At 33.4% G+C, this 22,528-nt stretch overlaps 1 protein-coding gene across 4 annotated transcripts in view; it reads left to right on the top strand.

Annotated features, from left to right (window-relative positions):
- The window catches only part of LOC149574896 (uncharacterized), a 132,042-nt gene extending 125,159 nt beyond the window's left edge, over nucleotides 1–6,883 (top strand). For 2 of the 4 annotated variants that reach the window (XM_089814745.1, XM_089814744.1), the window contains exon 12: nucleotides 55–909. In XM_089814745.1, coding sequence (XP_089670871.1) covers nucleotides 55–126 — 72 coding nt within the window. In that variant the 3' untranslated portion in view covers nucleotides 127–909. Of the gene's footprint in view, nucleotides 1–54; nucleotides 910–6,392 lie in introns of those variants that run through there. The other 2 variants (XR_016360104.1, XM_089814746.1) reach the window with 2 other exon arrangements.
- The last annotated feature ends 15,645 nt before the right edge of the window (nucleotides 6,884–22,528 follow it).

Here is a 22,528-nt window from a genome sequence, read left to right as displayed (position 1 = left end):
TGCTAGGGAAGATTATTGACTATAAAAACTGAACATTATTATGTTTGTTTCAAGATCCGACTGACACGTACATATGGGTGGACATCGTCTGAATATAAACTTACTGATCCTGACGTGGAAACCTAAAAATATGTTCACTGTTGTAAATCCTAAGGTTTAAGGTGAAGGAGATAGGCCCCCAGGCATGCTTCTATTTTTATAGGTAATGGTGCAACTCCACTTGTCAACAGATCTTTAGGAAGAGTGACATGGAACCATGGACGGAACATTCTAGTTAGCTTCTGACTGCCTTTTATCAATATACCCTGATTATCAGTGTTTGGAATATTTTTTCTTGTCTTCATTACTGACAGTTGGCTCGCAAGTTGTTGGCAGTACATGAGGGTGTGAAATCTCTCTTCCACCAACATCCTTGCATTGTCGATTATCACCTATTCAAGTCGCTCCATATTATGTTAGTTGACTAATGAGTACCCGCTGGATTTGAACCTTGCCCCAATGCTCTAGAGGTCCCAATGTCACTGCTACACCAAATCCCAGAGGGTGCTTGTGTCAGCAGTTCAAATGTTTCAAGTATTATTTTATGATAATGTTCTTATGTCAACTAAGGAAAATATTGCAGTGGCAACTTGTGAAAGTTCCTCATTCTATAAGTATCATATTTTACACTGTCAACTGTAGTATCATATTCTTGGAAAGGTACATCATTTTCACTTCCTTGGCTATATGCCTTTTCCTTGTTTAGCCGCAATTAGTTATGGGTGGTTGTGAAATGAGATATTGAGTTTGCAAGTTATCCAAGCAGACAGTTAAATGGAGTTGTAATGTGTCCTATTGTTTGATTTTTTTTGTTAAAGATAATCTATTGAGTTAATCTGAGAGGAAATCATGGAAATTTGGTTTAGCTAATCTGTTTTTTTGATTTAGCATTTAACTCAACTCCATTCCTTCTGGAGATTTGGACCTTGGGCTCCACGTTTGCAGTCCATTTGGTTACCAGTTGAGCTTATGCTTAATGATCAATCTTACTTTATTTGCTCTTAGAGGATCATAGTAGAATCACAAACTCAGAAAAACAGAGATGAAGACAAAACAGAGAAATTAGCTGTTATTTTATTGGCAAATGCTATATAATATTTATACAACTATGGAGACAAACCAATTTCTTATAAATCTGCTAAATTAACTAACAACACACTACAAAGGAATGACAGTTAACAGTGAAAAGAGGGACAGATCTATTTTCGTCATTGCTTTTAACTCGAAACTCTTTGCCACATGTGCAACACAGAATGATTCAGTTCTGACTTATTCAAACATTCCTCTTAAGTAATAACTGAATCAAGATGGACTACTACCATATTTGCATACAAACTAAGAATTAAACTGAGTATACATAAATCAAAGAACACATTTATTAAAAAGCTATTCTTTGAAAATACTTCATATACCAATAAGATTTCTTTGAGTATAAAATGCCTACTTCCAAGCTTCAAATATCATTCGACACTATCTGTACATGAAATGCCTTATGACCCCCATATAGGGTACATACTAAGTTTCTAGATTTTTAGACCTACCTGAACTAAATGAGGTATAGTTTGTTTGATCCTTTAGCACCTCATACTATTGATTTTCTTGGACTGCTGCAAAAGTACTAAGCATTGCCATAATATTTTGGTATGTATGTTCCAAATGCACCATCCTCTTATATTTATATGAGGAATAAACCAAGAGGAGACATGTCCCTTCTTGGGACATGTCTATTCATATATATATATATATATATATATATATATATCTATCTTAGAGAAGCTATCAAACATCGACACTCCCTCTTAGCTAGCAAGGATAAACACACCATATATTACCTCAATGTAATATAAGAATATCTTTGATCAAAAGATATTCAACATTTTTTGATATCACATTTGATATCGCGATTATTGATCTTCCAAAATATCAACATTCAATAATATGAAATGACATTATGAAAATCACTTTGATTCCTTACTTTTATACTATCTGAACTTTCCAATTGAACTATGAAGTAGAGATATTACCCATCATCATCTTCTTCTGACCCAATCTATAAGGTGTATAGAAAATGATTCTATTCTTATATATATGTGCCTGCCCGTTGACATATGTTAACACTACAGTAGTTTCTGACCTGGTCAACTTATATGCTTATTCCATGTTGTATTATGAACTGCTTTTTTAATGAACACCGATTGTTTGGATTTATTGATTTCTCGATTAGATGGGTAGATATTTTCCAATCTAATATATTATCTATGCACGTGTCTGTGTGCTTGGATGAATAATCTGTAATCTTCTTTTATGCCAACTATGAAATAGAATTCTGATTATGTTCCTCTTGTAACGTTGACTAGATAAATGTATATATGTCTTTATTCCATGTCTTTTCCTCCCATGTAGGATTTTATAGTAACAACCATTTCTCTGTTCCTATAATTTGGAAATGCCATATTGTTTCAAATATTAACTTTATTGCTTCTCCCTTTTCTCCAGTTGCTAACTTTTCCTGATAGACGGCTCATATATGCAAGTGCTTGCATTTGATTTGATGCTGATGTGTGTACTTAATTACAGGATGCACGATAGGACCAACTCCAATAAGGAATACTAATAAGAAACCTTCAATATCCCTACACTGTGATTCCTATCTTCTAAGATGCCTTTCTAAGGTTCTTTGGCCTGACTATTTGTCTTAATTTCGAAGCTGAGGTTGCTACAATGCATTCTTTAGCATCTCCTACTACAATACATACCAATGGCGGTGGTCATAGTAAGACGTATTTCTCTTCTGTTGTGAATGTATGACAAGAAATCCTCATGTTTCGATTGGGAATGATTATACCAGTTCTAAATACCACTTCCCATATGACAGATTCTAATATGATGTATCCCATCTGAGCGTCCTCTATTAATATCCATGCATATTAGAGGATGTATGATTTCTGGGTAACAATCGATGGTTACATGCATGTCTGACATTCTTACGTGAGTCACAATAATATTTTTAGAGTATTTTAATTGCTCTATTTTATTGTAATATAATCTATAATGCTCGATTTGCCATCTCCAAGAATATGATAACTCTCAGCTCTGTATTTTCATTGTTTGTGATTTCTATACTTCCAATATGCCATTCTTATTCAACATGAGTCGTCGTTCATTCTCGTGTCTGATAATATTGACGAGTATTTCAGGTACAACTATCGTGAATTCGAACCTGTCTTCCTTGCCAAAAATACTTCTCTGTGTTCATTACCTCTAAGGAAATGTATTTTGTTATCGAAGCAATTACTTTGTGCTTTGCTTAGACTACTCCTGACGTTATTCGCTTTCTATGATGGCTCCTGTACTCAGCATTCGTCTAAAGATTATTATTCGATAGTTCTGTCATATATTTCTCTTTGATTCAATGCCAATTCGGTCAATCTGTGTCAGCTTCTTTTAGTAGTGATAATTCTTGCCTGCTTTGATGATGTACGTGTCTCCTGTTTGTGTTAGATATCTCTTTTCGCTATGACTTATGTTTGATGGGTTTCTGCCCTCTTCGATTTGTTGTGTCCTCCCGTTTTCGTCTCCCATTCCTTGCTCATTCCATATTTCTTCTTATATATGGTCGTAGCTAAAAGTTGTGACTCTTCATTTAGGTTTAATAAAAAGATTTGATTATTATATATTTATATTTTTAATTTATAATATATATAATATTTATATTATTATATTTAAATAGGTAATTTAAATATATTACTCTATATATATTATTATATTAGTTTTTATTACATTATATTATATTAATAAATTTAATATGTTTATATTTTAATTATAATTTATTAATTCAACATTATAATTAATTTTATATTTACTATCATTATATATCTAATAACTTTTATTAGAGGAAAATAGGGGACATTATATATCTAATAACTTTTATTAGAGGAAAATAGGGGACATGACAGTATACATAAATAAAACAACACATTTATACAAAAGCTATTCTTTGAAATACTTCATATACCAATAAGATTTCTTCAAGTATAAAATGCTTACTTCCAATATTATAGGACACTATTTGTACATGAAATGCCTTATGACCCCCATAAAGGGTTCATACTAAGCTTCTAGATTTTTAGATCTACTTGAACTATTGGACACTTATCCTGACATTTGCATCTTATAACACCAATGATGTATAGCTTCTTTGATCCTTTAGCACCTCATACTATTAATTTTAGACCGCTGCAAATGTACTAAGTATTGCCATAATGTTTTGGTATGTGTGTTCCAAATGCATCACCCTCTTATATTTATATGAGGAATAAACCAAGAGGAGACATGTCCCTTCTTGGGACATGTCTGTTCATTAATATAATTAATATATTAATAATCTTATATATATATATATATATATATATATATATATATATATATATATATATATATATCTTATAGGTTTATCCTACTAAAGCTATCAAACATCAACACTCCCTTGTAGCTAGGGAGGATAAACACACGACCATATATTACCTCAATGTAATATAATAATATCTTTGATTAAAAGATATTCAATATTTTTTAATATCACATTTGATATCATGACTATTGGTCTTCCAGTTAATCGACATTCAATATTCACCAATTACTCAAATAAGGTTAGCTGTCACATTTGATATCATGAGTATTGGTCTCTTAGAATATCAATGATATTCAACAAGTACTCAAAAGAGGTCTGATATCACATCTGATATCAAGAGTATTGGCCTCATAGAATATCAATGATATTCAACAAGTACTCAAAATAAAATTTGATATCATATCTAATATTAAGAGTATTGACCTCACAGAATATCAACGATATTCACCAAACACTCTTTGAGAAATGACCTTCCAGAATGTTGCGATGCAAGAAATTCACTATATACTCAATTTGTTTGATCTCATAATACAAGTTATTGTAAGATTGTCACCTTACAATAACTTATGCAAATACAAGTGACATCATTTGGAAGTTGTCACTTCCTCATAATGTACATAGGGGTTAGGCCCATTAAAAATCACATAGTCATGATGTATATTCATGAATCATAGTCCTCTTGTCTACTACAATTAATTGATCATTGAAGAATCCATCTCAACATGGTTTACTTCCTCTGGATCATATGATCAAGATAACCAAAGGCGGATTGAATTATATCCTCTACTTGCTCCCTCTCTTTCAAGGTTGCTTGATATGTCAGTCTCCCTTTGAATCTCAATCTCCCTCTTTTCTTGCAATAACATTCTTTAAGGAAAAGATCAAGCCACATAGCTCTTATAGTACGTATTGAAATAAGAAAAGACTACAATGAGTAGATAATTGTAATACTCAAGAAATAAATACTATCAACATCCTTGATTGTCCTTGTTATCACTGATGTGGTAGTTATACATGTAGCACTGAATTTCTTTTACCCTTCTTAAATGATATTATATTGATCTTATATAATATCAATCATTTCTTAAATAAACATCATTTATATAACTTATCTATTTTAAAGAAATTCACAATGTTCTACACGTGCAATCATATATATATATATTACCACCAAATACTCTTAAATTCTTTATTCAAATATATGGAAGAACATTAAATGAGCATCACCAATAAATCTTACTTTATTACTTACCTTTATCAGGTCTATTCCTCATGCCTCTACTTCCCCAAGACCATCGTCCGTGTTCTATATACACCATATGCTTATAATTAACATGGTCTTAATTGGGTTGGGAGCCGATGCTTCTATTTCCTTATAACTTGATTTTACCTTCTTATATTTAAATCAACATCCTTTCCGTTGACTGGTCAAACCATTGGTGACTTTTATCATTATGTTATCCCACCTTTTATCATTGTGGTGGCTCCACCATTTTGTATGCAACATATGAATCCATTGTGGCTTTATATTAAATCTCCTATCTAGTTGTTTGCATACATAACTCACATTTCCTTTCAATGTTTTAGATTTTGTCAAGGGAGGGTCACATTGAAAATCAGAGTGGATACATGGTTATTTTGTTGCCCTTCTACACGCATGAAGTGCGATTCAACTCTTGTTGTTTCCATTCCACGCCATCTGTCCATCGAAGGGTTGATAGTTGAATGTATTTTGTATTTCTCCTATGATTTTGTCATTTCGACATTGTCTGTATTTCTATTTTGTTGCATTGGTAATAAATGGAAATGTTTTCTTTAACATCGTTGTCTTATCTGTCTACTATAATTTCTATTCCTTATCACATCTCATTGTGTATATGTACTTCCAAACTTTGGTTTAATGTTTTGATAAAGATTGTCTTTATTTTTCTTACGTTTACAGCCTGTCTATGTAGGCAATTTCTTGCATGGACTACAATATTTGGTTCTGCAGTATGGTGGGTTGAATCACCCATGTATTCAACCTTGAATTGCAAGAAGGGACCAACATGGTGTCTCTCTTGGTGTTCTCTTATAATTATCATTATTGTGTCGCATTATGGTATCTTCGATCCTCCTCCATTTAGAATCTCAGAGAGAGATCTTCTCAAAATTGTCATCTTTGAAGACCATATAGTAATCCATCAAGAATTGATGGTCGTTGCTTATTAATTTACCCTAGCATACTTATGAAGATAAATTGCTTCCTATTGGAGCATATTCGCTGCCAACTAGCGAATAGTTTGGTTCTTGTTAGTAAAGGGAATTCACTATTTCTTTAGCCTCAAAATATAAAGAAAAATTGCTAAGCAATTGGCCACTTCTTGATGCTATTGATATGGATCAATCCCTTTATATGATTTTGGTGAATTGAATGGGCACATTATTCAAAGAGGGACAACCTGGCAATGATTTGCTCGCTTCTTAATTTGAGATCTCTTCTATACAACTGCAATCTCCTATGATATTATAAAAAATAGATTATAGTTGTTTGCAAGTTATTATTGTTCTTCCTTCAATAATCCTTTGTACTCTTCTTTGTTAGACTTGCAGTTGGCCTTGGTAATTTTCTTGGACCGTTGCAAATGTACTAAGCACTACCATAATGTTTTGGTATGTGTGTTCCAAATGCAACATCCTCTTATATTTATGTGAGGAATAAACCAAGAGGAGATTAATATAGTTAATATAATAATAATCTTAATTATATATATTAAAACATAATAATCTTAATAATAATCTTAATTATATGAATTAATCTTAGAGGTTTATCCTACCAAATCTAACAAAAATTAACACATCCATCTAGCCTCTATTGCATCCTTTTTTATCTTCAAAGTATTGGCTTCTTTAAACAATGAGAAGTCTGTCTTTAAGGATGTTATCATCACTAATCTTCCTTTGATGGTTCCTCTACAACTATTGCCATTCGTTTAGCTCTAATACCAAATTAGAAATTCAGGCAAAATAGAAATATAGAAGATAGAGAAACCATCTGTTATTTTATTGATAAATGATACTTACACAATTACAAAGATAAACCAATTTCCTATGAACCTGTGAAATTAACTAACAACAAACTACAAAAGAATGACAACTAACTATAAGGAGGACAATTGTATTTTAGCCATTGCTTGTTACTCAAACTTGTTTGCCATATATGCAACACACAATGATTCAATTTTGACTTATTCCAACAAGTAGAACCTAAATATTCATTGACAGAAATGGTCTATCTATAAGACCAAAAATGGCCTTCTTTTCTTTGGTTATTTTAATTCTTTTGTTGTGAAATGGTTGAAATTATGGTGTATTTGGACACTCCAAATCGAGTCTAGGAATGACCCCTTAAGTCTGATTTGTTCAAAATTATAACGTCTCAAGGATAAAATAGCTCCTTTTTGGCATAAGGACACTAAAAGAGGATGGTTCAAAGGTCTAAAATATGAACCTTAAATGTGGGTTTATGGAGATATGCATATTACTACAAACTATTTCAAAAAAAAACCAACCATGTTGCAAGAGAGAATTTAGGATTAATAAATCATGCATGATCAATAAATATGGCATAGATGTTTTCAAATCCAATATGCATGCATTATATAAAGAAGCATGTACCCTATATAACTCCTAGGTAAGTCTTTGATAATTCTACTTCATCTAATTGTATTATAGGATCCTAGTGAACAATAGTTGTATGATGTTTGATGAAATCAAACATCAATTAATTTCAACCATTGAATATATATTTTTGATATTTAGTGGAGTCTCTTCATCCCCATTCCAATATTTACAATATCTATAGTCATACGAGATGGAGCTCACATAAGTAAGGTGACATAAAGGTTTCTTAACATATCAAAGGGCAACCATATACAAAATAGAAATAGTAAAATGACTTAAATGTCAAGGTTGAAGGAAATGCAATTGATAGCATTACATGTTCTAAAGAGCAATAACTACTCAAATGAAATTGTAATAGTTGCAGAAAAGATTGTGCATCTTAGGGGTTGGTCATATGCAATTGTATGATACAAGTAATTTGTACAGTGTTAGAAGAGCACCACAATCTTAGGGTAGAAGGCACAAGAAATAAGCATGGTGCATCATCTGAAATAGAGTATACTCCAATAAAGATAATATAAGATTTTAAAATCCAAGTTGTAGATACAATTACATGGTAAAGACAATTATCAATTAGGGTCTAATTAAACTTATCCAAAGTAAAATTGTAGGAGGCCCATTATTCTCCTCAATACCTCATACAAAATCATTGCTAAAGCGCTAGCAAGAAAAATGAAGGCAAGCACACAAAATATAGATTGTCTAGTGCAAACTACTTCCTGGGAGGATTCATATTTGATAACCCGGTCCTTGCTTGGAAATAGCTGAATAGGTAAAACAAATTGTCCAAGATGCTTTAATTATAAAACTTGATTTTGATAGGGTTTATGATTGCATTTGTTGGCACTTCATTCTTAATAAAATTGACAATGGCTTTGACTTGGTCCTAAAATCTACAATCAAGTGGAAATGTTGTTCATGGATTCTATTGCCAAAATTCTTGTTAACAAAAGCTTTTCACCCCACTTCCCCTTGAAAAATTCAATTTGCTAAAGTTTCTCCCTTGTACCATTCGTATATGTGCTTATTGTTGATGCTCTTGGATCTATTTCTAGCATGCTCTATTCACTATGCTTATCTAAGGTATCTCTCTTCCTTGCAATGCTCAAATTTTAAACTCAAATCTTTCTAATGAGAACATGCTATTTATTCTGTAACACAACTGAAGAAGTTACCCACGTTCTTAACATTTTGGTTCTTTTTTGGGTTGAATTTGGCTATGCATAAGATTGACCTTTCCTATGACCTAACCTAGCCCTCTACCACCTTGTATTCCTGGTGAAACATGGCAAGATAAATAGATATCTTGGTATTCCCTTTGGTATGGTGGTCTTTCTCAACTATATGTTGAATTAGTTCTTGCTTAGTATTAAATGCAAACAATTGGCTTAGGGAATACACATTTTCAACAAAATCTTCTTGGTCAACGATGCCTACATCTCTTCTTGCTCACTTCATTCTAAAAATTGTTATAATCAACTCATTCAACCCATTAAGAGGTTTCTTGGGCTAACTGGGGAAATAAGAAAGGGTTTCCTACTTCTTCGTGGATTTATTGCACCCAACCAAAAGGTAGAGGGGAATCATTGACCTTTTTACTCAAGGCATTTGCCTTACAACTAAATGGATCATAAGAGCTTTCGATGGGGATAATCCTTGGAAGCATTTGGTTTTCCATCACATACAAACTACTACTGCTAGTTGATCATGGGACTTGGTCAATTGGAAGGATAAGCCTCTTCTAGCACCTTTTTTTTGGATTACTTCTACTCCATTTAACTCCATTTGGATTGTGGAAAAACACTTTGAAAAAACTTTGTTGGTATCATTAATTGTTAAATTATGGCTTAAGCTTTGTCTCATCTTCAATTTGGTGGGATCAACTAGTTGAACAAGACAACATTCCCCTTGCTAAGATCAATTGCCTTAAATTTGGTCACCTTTAAAAAATAGCATTTTATTATTTTTTGTGATTTTGGGGTTCAAATATTTTTTGTTGGAAGTATTGGTAACATCTTAAAGCATACGTAAACTTACTTCAACAATTGAGGAATTTTATTATAAAACTCAAACTTGCTAACCTTGAGTTGTCATGTCTGCTATCCATTCGTTGTCATGATAACCTTTTCAAAGATTGGAAATGGTCCACCAATGAAAACTTCTTTTTCTTCCTCTTGATACTATCCATTGACAACTTGTTCCTTCTTCTTTGCTCCTTGACTCAACCTTAAATGGAAACACAATTTTAATCAAGCTAAATGGAACAAATTAAGCTTCCAAATTTTGAAATCCAAAGCTAATGCTTAATCCCAATTGACTGCATGGAAAAATCTGCACCTTTTATCTATTGGTGATTTCCTTTCCTTCATCACTACCTCTCCTTCATGCCTCTTCTACACTAAAAGTGAGTCTATTAATCATGCATTTTGACTTTTTCTCTTATGCTCATGCCTACGTACTCTTTGGTGTTATCTTTCCTCCATTTTCCCTTTTATTTTGCCCTAGAATTGGACTTGACAATATGTAGTTCTCGGATTTCCTCAACACCATAATATCAATTCTCAGACGTTTAGACAAGTTATTCTTAAATTCATCTAGAGATTCTGGTGCTTGGCTTCCATTTTTTGCACCTTTGCCCCACCTCAAATTGAGGCCATGATGCTGACTCCAAATTTCTTACTATATATCACTCCACTTTGTTAGAATCTGAAAAGATTAATAACCCAGAAAACTAGTGCAAAGAACATATATCTAAACTATGAATGCAAATGATACAAAATCAAAATAACAACATAGAGATAGTCTCCAAGAGAGTAATGCAAATTCTAGAAGCAAAATAACATTAAGAGGATGTAGTATAGGATGGCGAGCGGTAGCGGTAGCAGTGTGAAAGGTTTGGGCGGGAATGTGATTTTGAATTCTACACGATCTACACTAGGAGTGCGATCTCTGTCAGCTGGAGATTCCTTTGTTTCTGGCGATGCGAAGGATGGAGGTACTTTGGAGGACTCAGGAGGGGGTGGGTTTTTGGAGGACTTGGGAGGAGGGCCCAAGTTGATTAAAAAGTGGTCGAGCTTGTTTGACGTACGCCCCACTAGCAAATCTATCTTTTTGTCAGTTAGAGATACTTCAACAAGGGATAAAGGTAAGTTCTCCATCGAAATCCCTGATTAGATTATTGACAAAAACATTTCGAGCATGGATTCCACTCTAGTTGGGAGATTTATTGGGGCTAGACCCAACATTGATGATGTGAGGAGTTTTGTTCATAAGAAATGAAGCTTGAAAGGTCGAGTTGATGTTTCAACGATGGCTAAAGGGTGTCTTTCTTTCTGTTTTTCTTGTGATGAGGATAAGCAGAATATCCTTTGCAGCAGCCCTTGGGTGATGGGGAGGCATACTTTGATTCTCCAGAAATGGACTCCTAACCTTTACTCTCTGGATGACTCTGTTATTCAAGCCCCAATTTGGGTTCATTTACCAGGTCTTCCCCTTGAGTTCTGGGTGGAAGATGTTTTTCAGGGCATTGCCAATACCTTTGGGGAGCTCCTTTCTTTAGATCCAGTGACTCTATCTCAGAAAAGGATGAACTATGCTAGATTTTGTGTTGGAGTAGCACAAGGGGTGGATATGCCTGAATCTATTTCTTTAAAGTCCAAATTGGGAATTTGGGACCAACATATTGAATTTGAATCTATCCCCTTTGTCTGCTTTCATTGCAAAAAAGCTGGGCACTGGGCCAAAAAAGTCCCTCCTTAAAAGACAGGCCCAAAAAGGCTAAGTGTGGGTGCGGAAGGATCAAAATAGGGCTGTTGTGTTTGCAGAGGTTGATGGGGTGGTTTTAGGAGGGACTACCTCTTCAAAGGAACAACACAAGGTGTTAGAGACTGCAAATAATGATGGGGTGGCTTTATGTGAGAATGCCTCTTCGAAGGAATAGAATAATGGCTCAAATAATGCTGTAAGTGGTGGTGTGACTGAGCATGTGAGGGCTCCTCTTTAGAAGCATTAAGTAAGTATAGATTGTGATGTGGGGGTTGTTCAATCTAGATTGCATTCCAAAGAAGATAATCTAATGGAATATTCGAGGGTTAAATAACCCTCATAAACATGATATTTTGAAAAACATGATCAGGGATAATAGGCCAGATATTTTTGTTATTCAAGAAACCAAGATGCTAAAGGATAAGGTGGAATGTCTTCCAATATTCAAGGGTGGAAGGATTATTGGAAATGATTCAGAGGGAACCTCAGGTGGTTTAGTTGTTTTTTGGATAAATAGATGGATTCAAGGGGAGATTATCTCACAAAACAGAAACATGATGAATGTTAGATTCATAAATTCTAAAGATGACTTTAGTTGGGTCCTCACTAATGTTTATGCCCCCAACTCCAAATGGGGAAGAAAGGCATTGTGGGAAGAAATCTCTAATCAGAGAAAACTTTTTGTTGATGAGAACTGGATTGTTATGGGGGACTTCAATACTCCATTAAAAGAAAATGAAAAATGGGGGGCGGGGGGGGAGCCAGACTAATTTGGACAATAGAATAGATTTAATGAATTTTATTGATCAATATCTTCTTCATGCTATTGATTTGTGTAGTGCCTGCCCCTAGTTCGCATTTTGCTAACATTATTGAACTCTTTTAGAGCTAGTTTTATGTTGATGGTTAGCAGCATTGTTTTGAGATTATCAGATATTCTACTATGGATTCAGTTCATTATGTGATGAGATTACTTAGATTTTACATTTCATGTATGCATGATAATTATTTTCAGTGTTTGCAGCTATTAATGATGATTAGTAAGATGATTTATTATCATATGTGTTTTATTATGGATACTTACCCCATACTTGCATGTGTATGGTGTGCGTGTTTGCTTTTGTATGGCGTGTCTGATGTGGTTAAGGAAGGGAGTTGTAGTCACCTGCTAGTCGGGATCTACACGATGCACCACTTCTTGCCATTGCCTGTTTAGTTTAGTATATATTCTGCTTGTACATGCATGGTTTTTATGCAGGTTGCAGGTACCGAATATTGACTTCCCTGAATTGCCAGGATGAGCGTACCCTATCACACTATCTCAATGATAAGAGAGGGGAGATAAATTCTCAAGTCCAAATCCCAACCTTTAAGCCATTTATTCTAATTGAAAAATTAGGACAAGTATCCGAGTTGAGTACCCACCGAATATGTCGGATGACATAATTCGTGATATAAACCCTTGGTTTGATTTTGTATGTATTTTTGTTATGATGGGTTTTCATATTTTTACCTTGAGAGTCTTTGATGTATTTTCTATTAATTAAGCCTAATTAAAAGATTTAATTAATGGTTTAATTTAAATGAAAAATTAATATGATATTTTAATATTTATTTTATTTAATTAATTGGGAAATTAATTAAATAAAATAATTAAATGTGAAATAAAAGTTAAAAGTTTAAATTTGGAATGTGACAACATTTATTTTAATAATAATATATTTGGAGTTCATTTTTAAATAAATGACTAAATAATAATATTATTAAAGCTAATAAATATTTTAACAATTAAGTTTTGGAAAATGAAATTTAAAAGTAGAAAATATATTTTTAATTATTAAAAGATTCTAGATCTTATGTGATAAAAATATAAATATATTAAAATTTAAAAGTGGAATTATTAAAGTTTGTGCATGAGATGTAATAAATAAATAAATTAAATTGGAAAGAATAAATTAAATATTATATTAATTATTGTGCATTATTTTTAATATTTGCTCACATAGGAGGTTGCAAATTCTCGAGAGTTGTCATGTAGATAACACTGGAGTTTGCACTCTAAGAATGCACTAGTTGTCTACACTTAAGAGTTAGCATTTTTATTTGAGCACATGGTGTCTACAACCTTAAGACTTATCTAGAAGGTTGGAGAAGGCTCATGCTTGGTTGTCATGCTTATCTTCTAGTTGTCTCTAGAGACACTCTAGATGCATCTTAGAGGCCTTTAAATAGAGGCTCTCCTAGTGTATTTGGACAAGCCACAAGCTACAAGCTGAAGTAGAAGCTTAATGGAAGCTACAAGCTACAAACTCATATTCTTCTTCATGATCATATGCTTCTATATGCTTCCATGCTTCTTCTAGCATTTTTAGTCACTTGGAGGTTCTCGGTTGGCTTGGATCTTGGAAGAATTGCGAATGATGGAGAAGGAAAGGATTTTCTATGGACTTCTGAAGCATGGTGGATTAGCATCAGTGTCCAGGTGCACTCGTGATAATCTCACACTCTATTTGCACTATTTCCCTTCTTGTCTTCATCATGTCTATTTTATGTATCTGAATACTCTTATGTTTGAATCTAAAATTGAAAATTGGTATCTAGATATTCTATTTGGTTGAGAAGAAAACATTAGAAAACCCTAGATCCAATTTAGGAAAGAAATTAGATTTGAATCGGGGTTGGGTTCGAAATTATATAGAAAATAGTTAGATGCAATCTTTCTATCAATTATGTGTAAGGATAAATCTATTAGATGGACTATGGTCATATTGAGAGATACAACTACTTTTAAAAAGAAATTCTTATTTTAGAAAACCTTTTTTATTTGAAAAATTATAAATATGTTCTCTCTAAATGAATACATATACATCTGCATACATATATAGTAGTGTTGATTTACAATCTGTACACACACACACACACACACATATACATACGTGTACATATATATATATATATATATATATATATATATATATATATATATATATATATATATATATATATATATATCGTAGGACCCGAAAACGCATATGTGGGAAAAACGTTTTATAAAAAAAAGCGTTATAATAATAAGCGTTGCGTATGTTTTATGAGGGTCAAGTTACACCCCCCTATGCGTACCGCTGTACACATACGAGTCGCAGGGTACCCGTGACGGACTGTCGCTGAAGGACACTCGCGACAACGATGTCCATGCGGTATTTAATATAAAGCCGCAGTGATATGTATATCACTATAGACAAAATTACTTACTTTGCTATGTGATTCGAATTTTATAATTCGACTTTATATTAACAATTTTTATACATTGATTATTATATGGTATGTATATATGTGTGTGTGTGTGTGTGTGTGTGTGTGTGTGTCTGTGTGTGTGTGTGTATTTATATATGGGTATTTGATATATTTATATGTGATTTGTTTATAATTATAGTATATATATATATATATATTGATTTAAACATATGTGTTATATATATATGTTAGATGATAATTTGTCAATTATCGCTAGTCGAAAAAGACATTGAAATTCATTTAAATTATTAATTTGAGTCTTAAAGGATTAGTAAAATGGTTGACTTTAATATTGATCTTATTTAATGTATATTAAATACTATTTAATATATATTAAATAATTGTGAGATGATAATTTATATTATTGGATTAAGATTGAATCATTATGTTATTGGTTAACACGTTTGATTTATTAAATGGCCTATTGATATACTTTAATGGTGTTAAGGGTTAGTCAAATATTAACTAATGAAGTCGTGTAAAGATTCTCTAAAAATAATAGTTTGATAAGTTTATTATTTATTAATGTTTGTTGGGTCTAACAAACTATTAATAAATAATGGTTTAAGTAATAGTATAAATGGCTGATTCAATTAGAATTAATCTAGAAGAGATTATTTAACGATTGAAGTCTTGTAAAGACATTAGTTTTGGATTATAAGTGATTTTAATCAATTAATGAGTTGTCAATATAATTATATTATGTGATAGAGTTTTAACTTGAAATGATTATCATTAATACGAAATCCTTAAGAAAGATGAATGTAGTCATTATGGTAAGATTTCCAAAGTAACTTATTAATATTATTATTAAAATATTAATATTTGTGTATTGGATTGAGGTTGACTTTGACGTACAAACTATTATTAGTTAATTAATATTCATTGGGTTGATGGTTTGAAATTATTTATTAAACCAATTAATTAGAGTTAATTGGATTTAATACTTAAGTTATGTAATGGAGATTTAATTAATATAAATCTTTTGACGAGATTGTAAATTATCTATATTGAGGTTGACAAGTCTTATGACTTGAATTATGACTTTAGATATTATATGATTGTCAATGATGATAACGATTAAATTAAAAGACTCAAACTTTAGTAACACTTAATTAAGTTTCTAATTGAAGACTATTAGAATGTTAATAGGTCATGGATGGTGTACCTATGTTAATTGATTGATCAAGTTGATCATTTTAATAAAGTTATAATCTTTTTATTCAAAGACTAGTAATTGGTTCTTATAACGAATAATGATCATAGAAAAGTTGAAAGGTTAATCAGTTCGTAATATGGATCTTAGTTAAGTTAAGAGAACAAGTTAATCAAAGGTCAATGATGATCAGTTTAATGAGTAAATAGTTATCCTTAAGTTATTCTTAGAATGTAATTCTTAATAAAGGAAGGATAATGCTATCGAAGAACAATTGGGTTGACTTGTAGGTCAAATGATGAAACTTAGACACTTGACTATACTTGAAAACATAAAACTGAAACCCCTACAATTGAAAATGGAAAATGAAACCCTACACATTATTCAACTATGTGAATTTAGTAAACAAAACATGTGTTTGCATCGTGTATTCTATATGCTTCTTGTTTTGGGTTTTTGGGTTGACTAGTGTTGACCAGTCCTAGGTTGTTACCAGAGGCTCGGGGGTTATGAGATGTGATGGCATGTTGATCTTTTTGGTCTCGATCTTTATAAGCCCAACCATGGTTATGTGATCGTATGCTATATGAAATGTTTGTTATTTTTCATCAGTCTTCATGTGTGAAGCTGAGATGTATATGTATCTGAGATACCTGAGCTAATCATTTTTGAGTCATCGATCAGTTATCCTTGGATTATTTTCTAGTCGCCATGATGGGACTATGATGTGGTTTTATTCTTGAAGATGTCATGTTGTGACATGTTTGACTCAACCATTTTGGAGTTTTCGATCAGTATGATTTTGAGATATTCTTGGTTGCTTGTTGAGAACCAATGGATGTGATGATTTATTTTGGTTATTGAGAACCAATGGATACTTATGATTATCAGTGATGCCTTCAGTTGCCAATAGAGAACTGTTGTGGTCATGATTTTCTATGGATGTTGCTCATGGAGATTTGATGCTTTTATGCATATTTGATGATTTTATCATGGATATTTGATGATTCTTATTGTGGATATTTGATGATTCTTTTTATGGATTATCTTTTGGATTTTCTTTACAGTCGCTTGTACAGGACTGTGGTGATTTATGATTCCATGAGCATTAGGGTAGGTAATCTACTTGTAGTGTCAGGAAGTGGCTTGCAATGGAGGCCGGGGCCCTAAGTGGCTGCTAGGATAACTCATTGTAAGTTTGGATAATAAGTGATAACATTTACACACTAAATGGGGATTAAATGAACCTAAAAAGATAATTGTTTTGGTTCTCGCCCATGCCTTGAGCGCTTGTACAGGCTAGGATGGGAGTAGTGAGACGCATGGTTGCAACCTTGCATTCCATAGTATGCCTCGTCAGTATGAGAGGATACTAGTGGCCGCATGAGATCTGTATGGACCCGTGGAGTTTAGCTAACTGCCAGGGTAACTTGTACGAGATAAATGCGATGACACTTTCCCACTTGCAGAGTAGGTTTCCTACATGTCATTGTGTGCCTCTGGGAATTAGATGTCGATTTTGTGTGTATTGGAACCTTTGAGTAGTATGCTTTTAGGATTCCTGGACTTATAGAGATTTCTTTGTGGTTTTGATATCCTATTTGGGACTTGAGATTATCTCCTCAGCACGGTGGGAGTGGACCATTTAGGTTCCACGCGGTCGGGTGGTAGTGTATTTTCCACTCTTATCATTTGAGATCCATTGAGACACTGTGGCTGGAGTATTCTTGGTTGGTATTTATCTTCATTATGTTCTTGGATCATTATGATAGATGATATGCCCTATGATGGATGTATTTATTGGTATGTTCTTGTGTTGATGATTTGCATATGTTAGTTGATGATATATTATGCTTTACTTTGCATGTTAGTAGGATGTTTTAGGAGTGGCATTCCTACTATGATAATACCGATGATCTCTTCGGTGCTTTGGGATGTTATGCACGGAGGGATGGCTAGGATCCATGATGGTCTAATGATGCTATTAACGGTTAGGAGGAACCGTGCACTTAGTTAGTTATGTTTGTGATGTATCATGTATGGTTATGGTTTCATTATGTTAATATTGGATGATGATGTGCTTTATTTACATGGATGTTTATTCTTTTAAGCTTTTCATACCTTGTAAAATGTACAGTGGATGATTGAGCTAAACTAAAATGTAGTTACAAATAGGACACTTGTATATGGTTTTAAGTACATTGGATGTATCCTTGCTATTTCATTGTTAAGGATGTAATGTTAGATGAATAAGTTATGATTAGAAGTAATTCAACGTTAAGGGATCTTTAAAGAATGTAATCTGTTATGTTATTTTCAGTTGGATGTTACTATTGCTTCAGCAAGTTTGTGTATGGTTTTACTTTCATGTTTTTAAAAAAAAATTTGTTTGGCAAACTTAGTATAATTCTTTGGATCCCTTGGCGGGGCATTACAATTTGCATGGGATTAAGTAGTCTTGGACTAATAGAAGATTTGGTAAGGATCTTATTCAGGTAAGGTTGGATCGTGCTTTCATTAGTAATGATTGGCTCCTAAAGTACAAATGTAATCTTAGTGCCCAAGTAAGGGTGGGATTGGATCCTTACCCAATTTTTTGGTTGTTGAAAAGATTGATTTTCATAAGAATTTCCCATTTAGGTTTGAGAAAATGTGGACTCTCCACAGACCTAGAGACTCTCATAAAGGAGTGGTGGGGTATTAAAGTAGAAGGTACAACTATGTTCAGAGTTGCGGCAAAACTGAAGAATGTCAAGAAGAATATTAAGAAATGGAATAAACATACATTTGGAAACATTTTTGAGAATTTTTTTTTTTTTTGGAGGAACTTAAAGACATTCAAGATAGGAGTCAGACTGAGGGTTATGAGACTGTTTCTAGGGAAGAGGAAAGTGGCAAATTGGTTGAACTTCATGACATCGTCTCTAAAGAGGAAATGTTTTGGAGACAATGTTCTAGAAAGGTCTTTTTGAAGGATGGAGACCGTAATACAAAGTACTTTCATGTGACTACTCTTAAGCATAGGATGGCTAACACAATTTCCAAAATCAATACAGATGAGGGACTAACTGATAATGAAGAGACTATCAAAAGGGAGGTAGTGGATTTAAAAAAAAATTCTACTACAAGGTACCAATCTGGACTTGGAGAAGCATGATATGTTCCTTGAGTGCATCCCTTCCTGTGTTTCTGAGGATTACAATTTGTTTCTTTCCTCTATTTTGTCGTCGGATGAGATTTCTAAGGTTGGTTTCTCTTTTGAAGGAGACAAAGCCCCTGGTCTTGATGGATTCCCATTCCTGTTCTTTCATAAGTACTGGCATATTATTGGTGCTGATATTTGTAATGGCGTGAATGAATTTTTTGGTTCTAGGAACATCCTTAAAGAGCTGAATGGAACCTTTCTTGCACTTATTCCAAAGAAGTTAGGTGCAGATAGAATGGACTTGTTTAGGCCTATCAGTCTACGTAATTCTTTTTATAAGATTATTTATAAGGTTCTTACCCTCAGGATTTTGTCTCTTCTACCTTTCATTATTTCTAGACAGCAAAATGAGTTTGTTTTTAGTAGACAGATTGTGGATTCCATTATTACAGTGCATGAAAATATTCATTCTCTGTCGGTGTCTTAAAAAGAAGGCTTTTTGCTCAAGCTTGATCTATCTAAAGCATATGATAGAATTAACTGGCACTTTCTTCTCCATGTTCTTGAAGCTTTTGGTTTTACTAAGAGATTTCAGGATCTTATCTTTATGCTGATGTCGCCAGCATCCTTCTTGGTGCTTGTGAATGGTTCTCCCACTTCTTTCTTTAAGGCATCCAGGGGCCTTAGACTAGGAGACCCAATTTATCCTATTCTTTTTATCATATTGGCAGAATGTTTGGGGAGATTTGTAGATAATATGGTGCTTAAAGGGGACTTTGTGGGCCTTAATCCTTCCTCGTCTGCTCTAGTGTGTTCTCACCAACAATTTGTTGATGACTCTATTGTTATGGGAGAGGCTTCGGTGAAGAATGCTAGGAATATTAAGAAGGCTTTGGTGGACTATGGGAATGCTACAGGTCAAATTATTAATTGGAAAAAAAATATGATTTATTTTATGAATGTCAGTGAAGCCAGACAAACTAAGATAAAGAAGATTATTGGATGTGAGATTGGTTCTTTGCCCGGTTCTTATTTGGGTTTACCTTTGGGGTTATCCCCTCCTAACAGCTTTTGGAACTTGCTGATTAATAAAATCCACTCAAAACTTGCTGGCTAGAAAGGATCTCTTTTTAGTTAGGCAGGTAAGGTGGTTGTTTTGAAGTTTGTTTTGCAAAGTGTCCCGCTTTATGCTTTGAGTATATTTAAAATTCCAAGAAAATATGCTCTTGCTATAGAAAAGATTTAGAAAACTTTCTTATGGATGAGTACGAAGAATAAAAATACGACCCCTTCTGATTGCTTGGGAAAATTTTTGTATGCCTCGAAAAAGGGTGGGCTTGGCTTAAGAAAGGTTACATCAATGAATGATTTCTTATTGGCGAAACTTTTATGGAGATGGTATAAAGAGGTAGGGGAATGGAAGAATATTTGGACTGATAAATATAACAAAGATAACTTTGACTTTAACCACTTCCTTAATAGTAATGTGGACCAAGGGGGGTCTCTAATTTGGAAGAATGCTCAGAAACTTAAAAATATTATTAGAAAAGGGGTAAAATGGAAGGTAGGTAATGGTAGGAGAGTTCTTTTTTGGGAAGACATTTAGATCTTGGATTACCCCCTGTGTGATGATCCAAGATGGAATAGGTACATGGAGCTTTGTAAGACTCAGATTGGAACTCTTGTGGCGGATTATTGGAAAGAGAGTAAATGGATGGACATTAAAAGAGTGGACCCCAATTTGGTTGAACTCAGTAAATTCCTAAACACATTTTTCATAAACCCAAATGAGGATGAATTGATTTGGAAAAATGATCCCAGTGGTGTGTTTTCAATTGCCTCTGCCTATGATGATTCCTTTGTTGATTATGATGAACCATGCTGGGCTAAGGCTTGGATGAAAGGTATGACACCCAAAGTCAATATTTTCTTTTGGATCCTTTTGTAGAATAAAGTCCTCACTTTGGATAATCTTAAAAAGAGAGGGATTATAATTATTAATAGATGTGTTCTCTGTAAGAATGATGGGGAATCGATTGACCACATCACTTTGCATTGTCCATTTACTAAGAAGATTTGGGATAAAATTTGTAGCTTATTGAATGTTGAATGGGTGTTCCCCTCCACTATTTAGCTGTTCTTTACTAGTTTGAAGGCTCCCTCCAAGAATATTCTGATTGCTAAATTGTGGGATTTCATTCTTCCGTATGTGGGATGGGGTATTTGGAAGGAGCGCAATGATAGGATCTTTAGAGATGTGGAGTCCACTCCTAATCAGGTCTTCCATAAGATAAAGATTCTTATGATTGAGAATATTAAAACTATGGGATCTAAACAACAAGCATGTAATGAGTGGGAAGTCCGAGTTCTTCATAATTGGAATCTGAAATGTTTGAGTATTCTAATCCTAGGGAACATGCAAGATGGGATTGTCCTCCTGAGAATTCATTTAAGCTAAACTTTGATGGGGCCTCGAAAGGAAACCTGGGCAAAGTAGGGTGCAGTATTGTGATAAGGAATTCAAATGGTGATAATATGGGAAGTATGGCTATACTAATTGGAAATCAAAAAAATCACATTGTTGAAGCCTCTGTTGCTCTTCATGGTCTTATTTATGCTAAGAAAGTGAATACGAAAAAAATATGGAAGGGGACTCACTCAATATTATTAATTGCCTTAATAAAATCTCTATACCTTTGTGGACAATTAGTAATATTATCTATGAGGCTATTCACATTATAAACTCCTTTGATACTTGTGTTATAACTCATAATTTCATAGAAGCTAATTGTACTGCTGCCTGGGCAACGAATGTGGCGTGCAGTAGTGATCATATTATCATTTGGGGACATTATGATCCTTTACCTTTGGATGGACGCCAATTCTTTCTTCATGATAAATGGAGGTCTTTACAAACAAAAATTAAAATATGATTGTCTCAGTACCATGTAATTATGTGGGGATAAGTTGCCGTGGGCTTTGGGTCATTATTTTCAGTGATATGAGCATTAACTCGTACAGATTCTGGGTCAATTATGCCATTCTCTTTGAT

The sequence above is a fragment of the Cupressus sempervirens genome, chromosome 2 (genome assembly GCF_028749045.1).
Source record: "Cupressus sempervirens isolate cs-2001-9-10 chromosome 2, ASM2874904v1, whole genome shotgun sequence".
Classification (NCBI taxonomy): Eukaryota; Viridiplantae; Streptophyta; class Pinopsida; order Cupressales; family Cupressaceae; genus Cupressus; species Cupressus sempervirens.
This window is presented reverse-complemented; position numbering and strand designations above follow the sequence as displayed.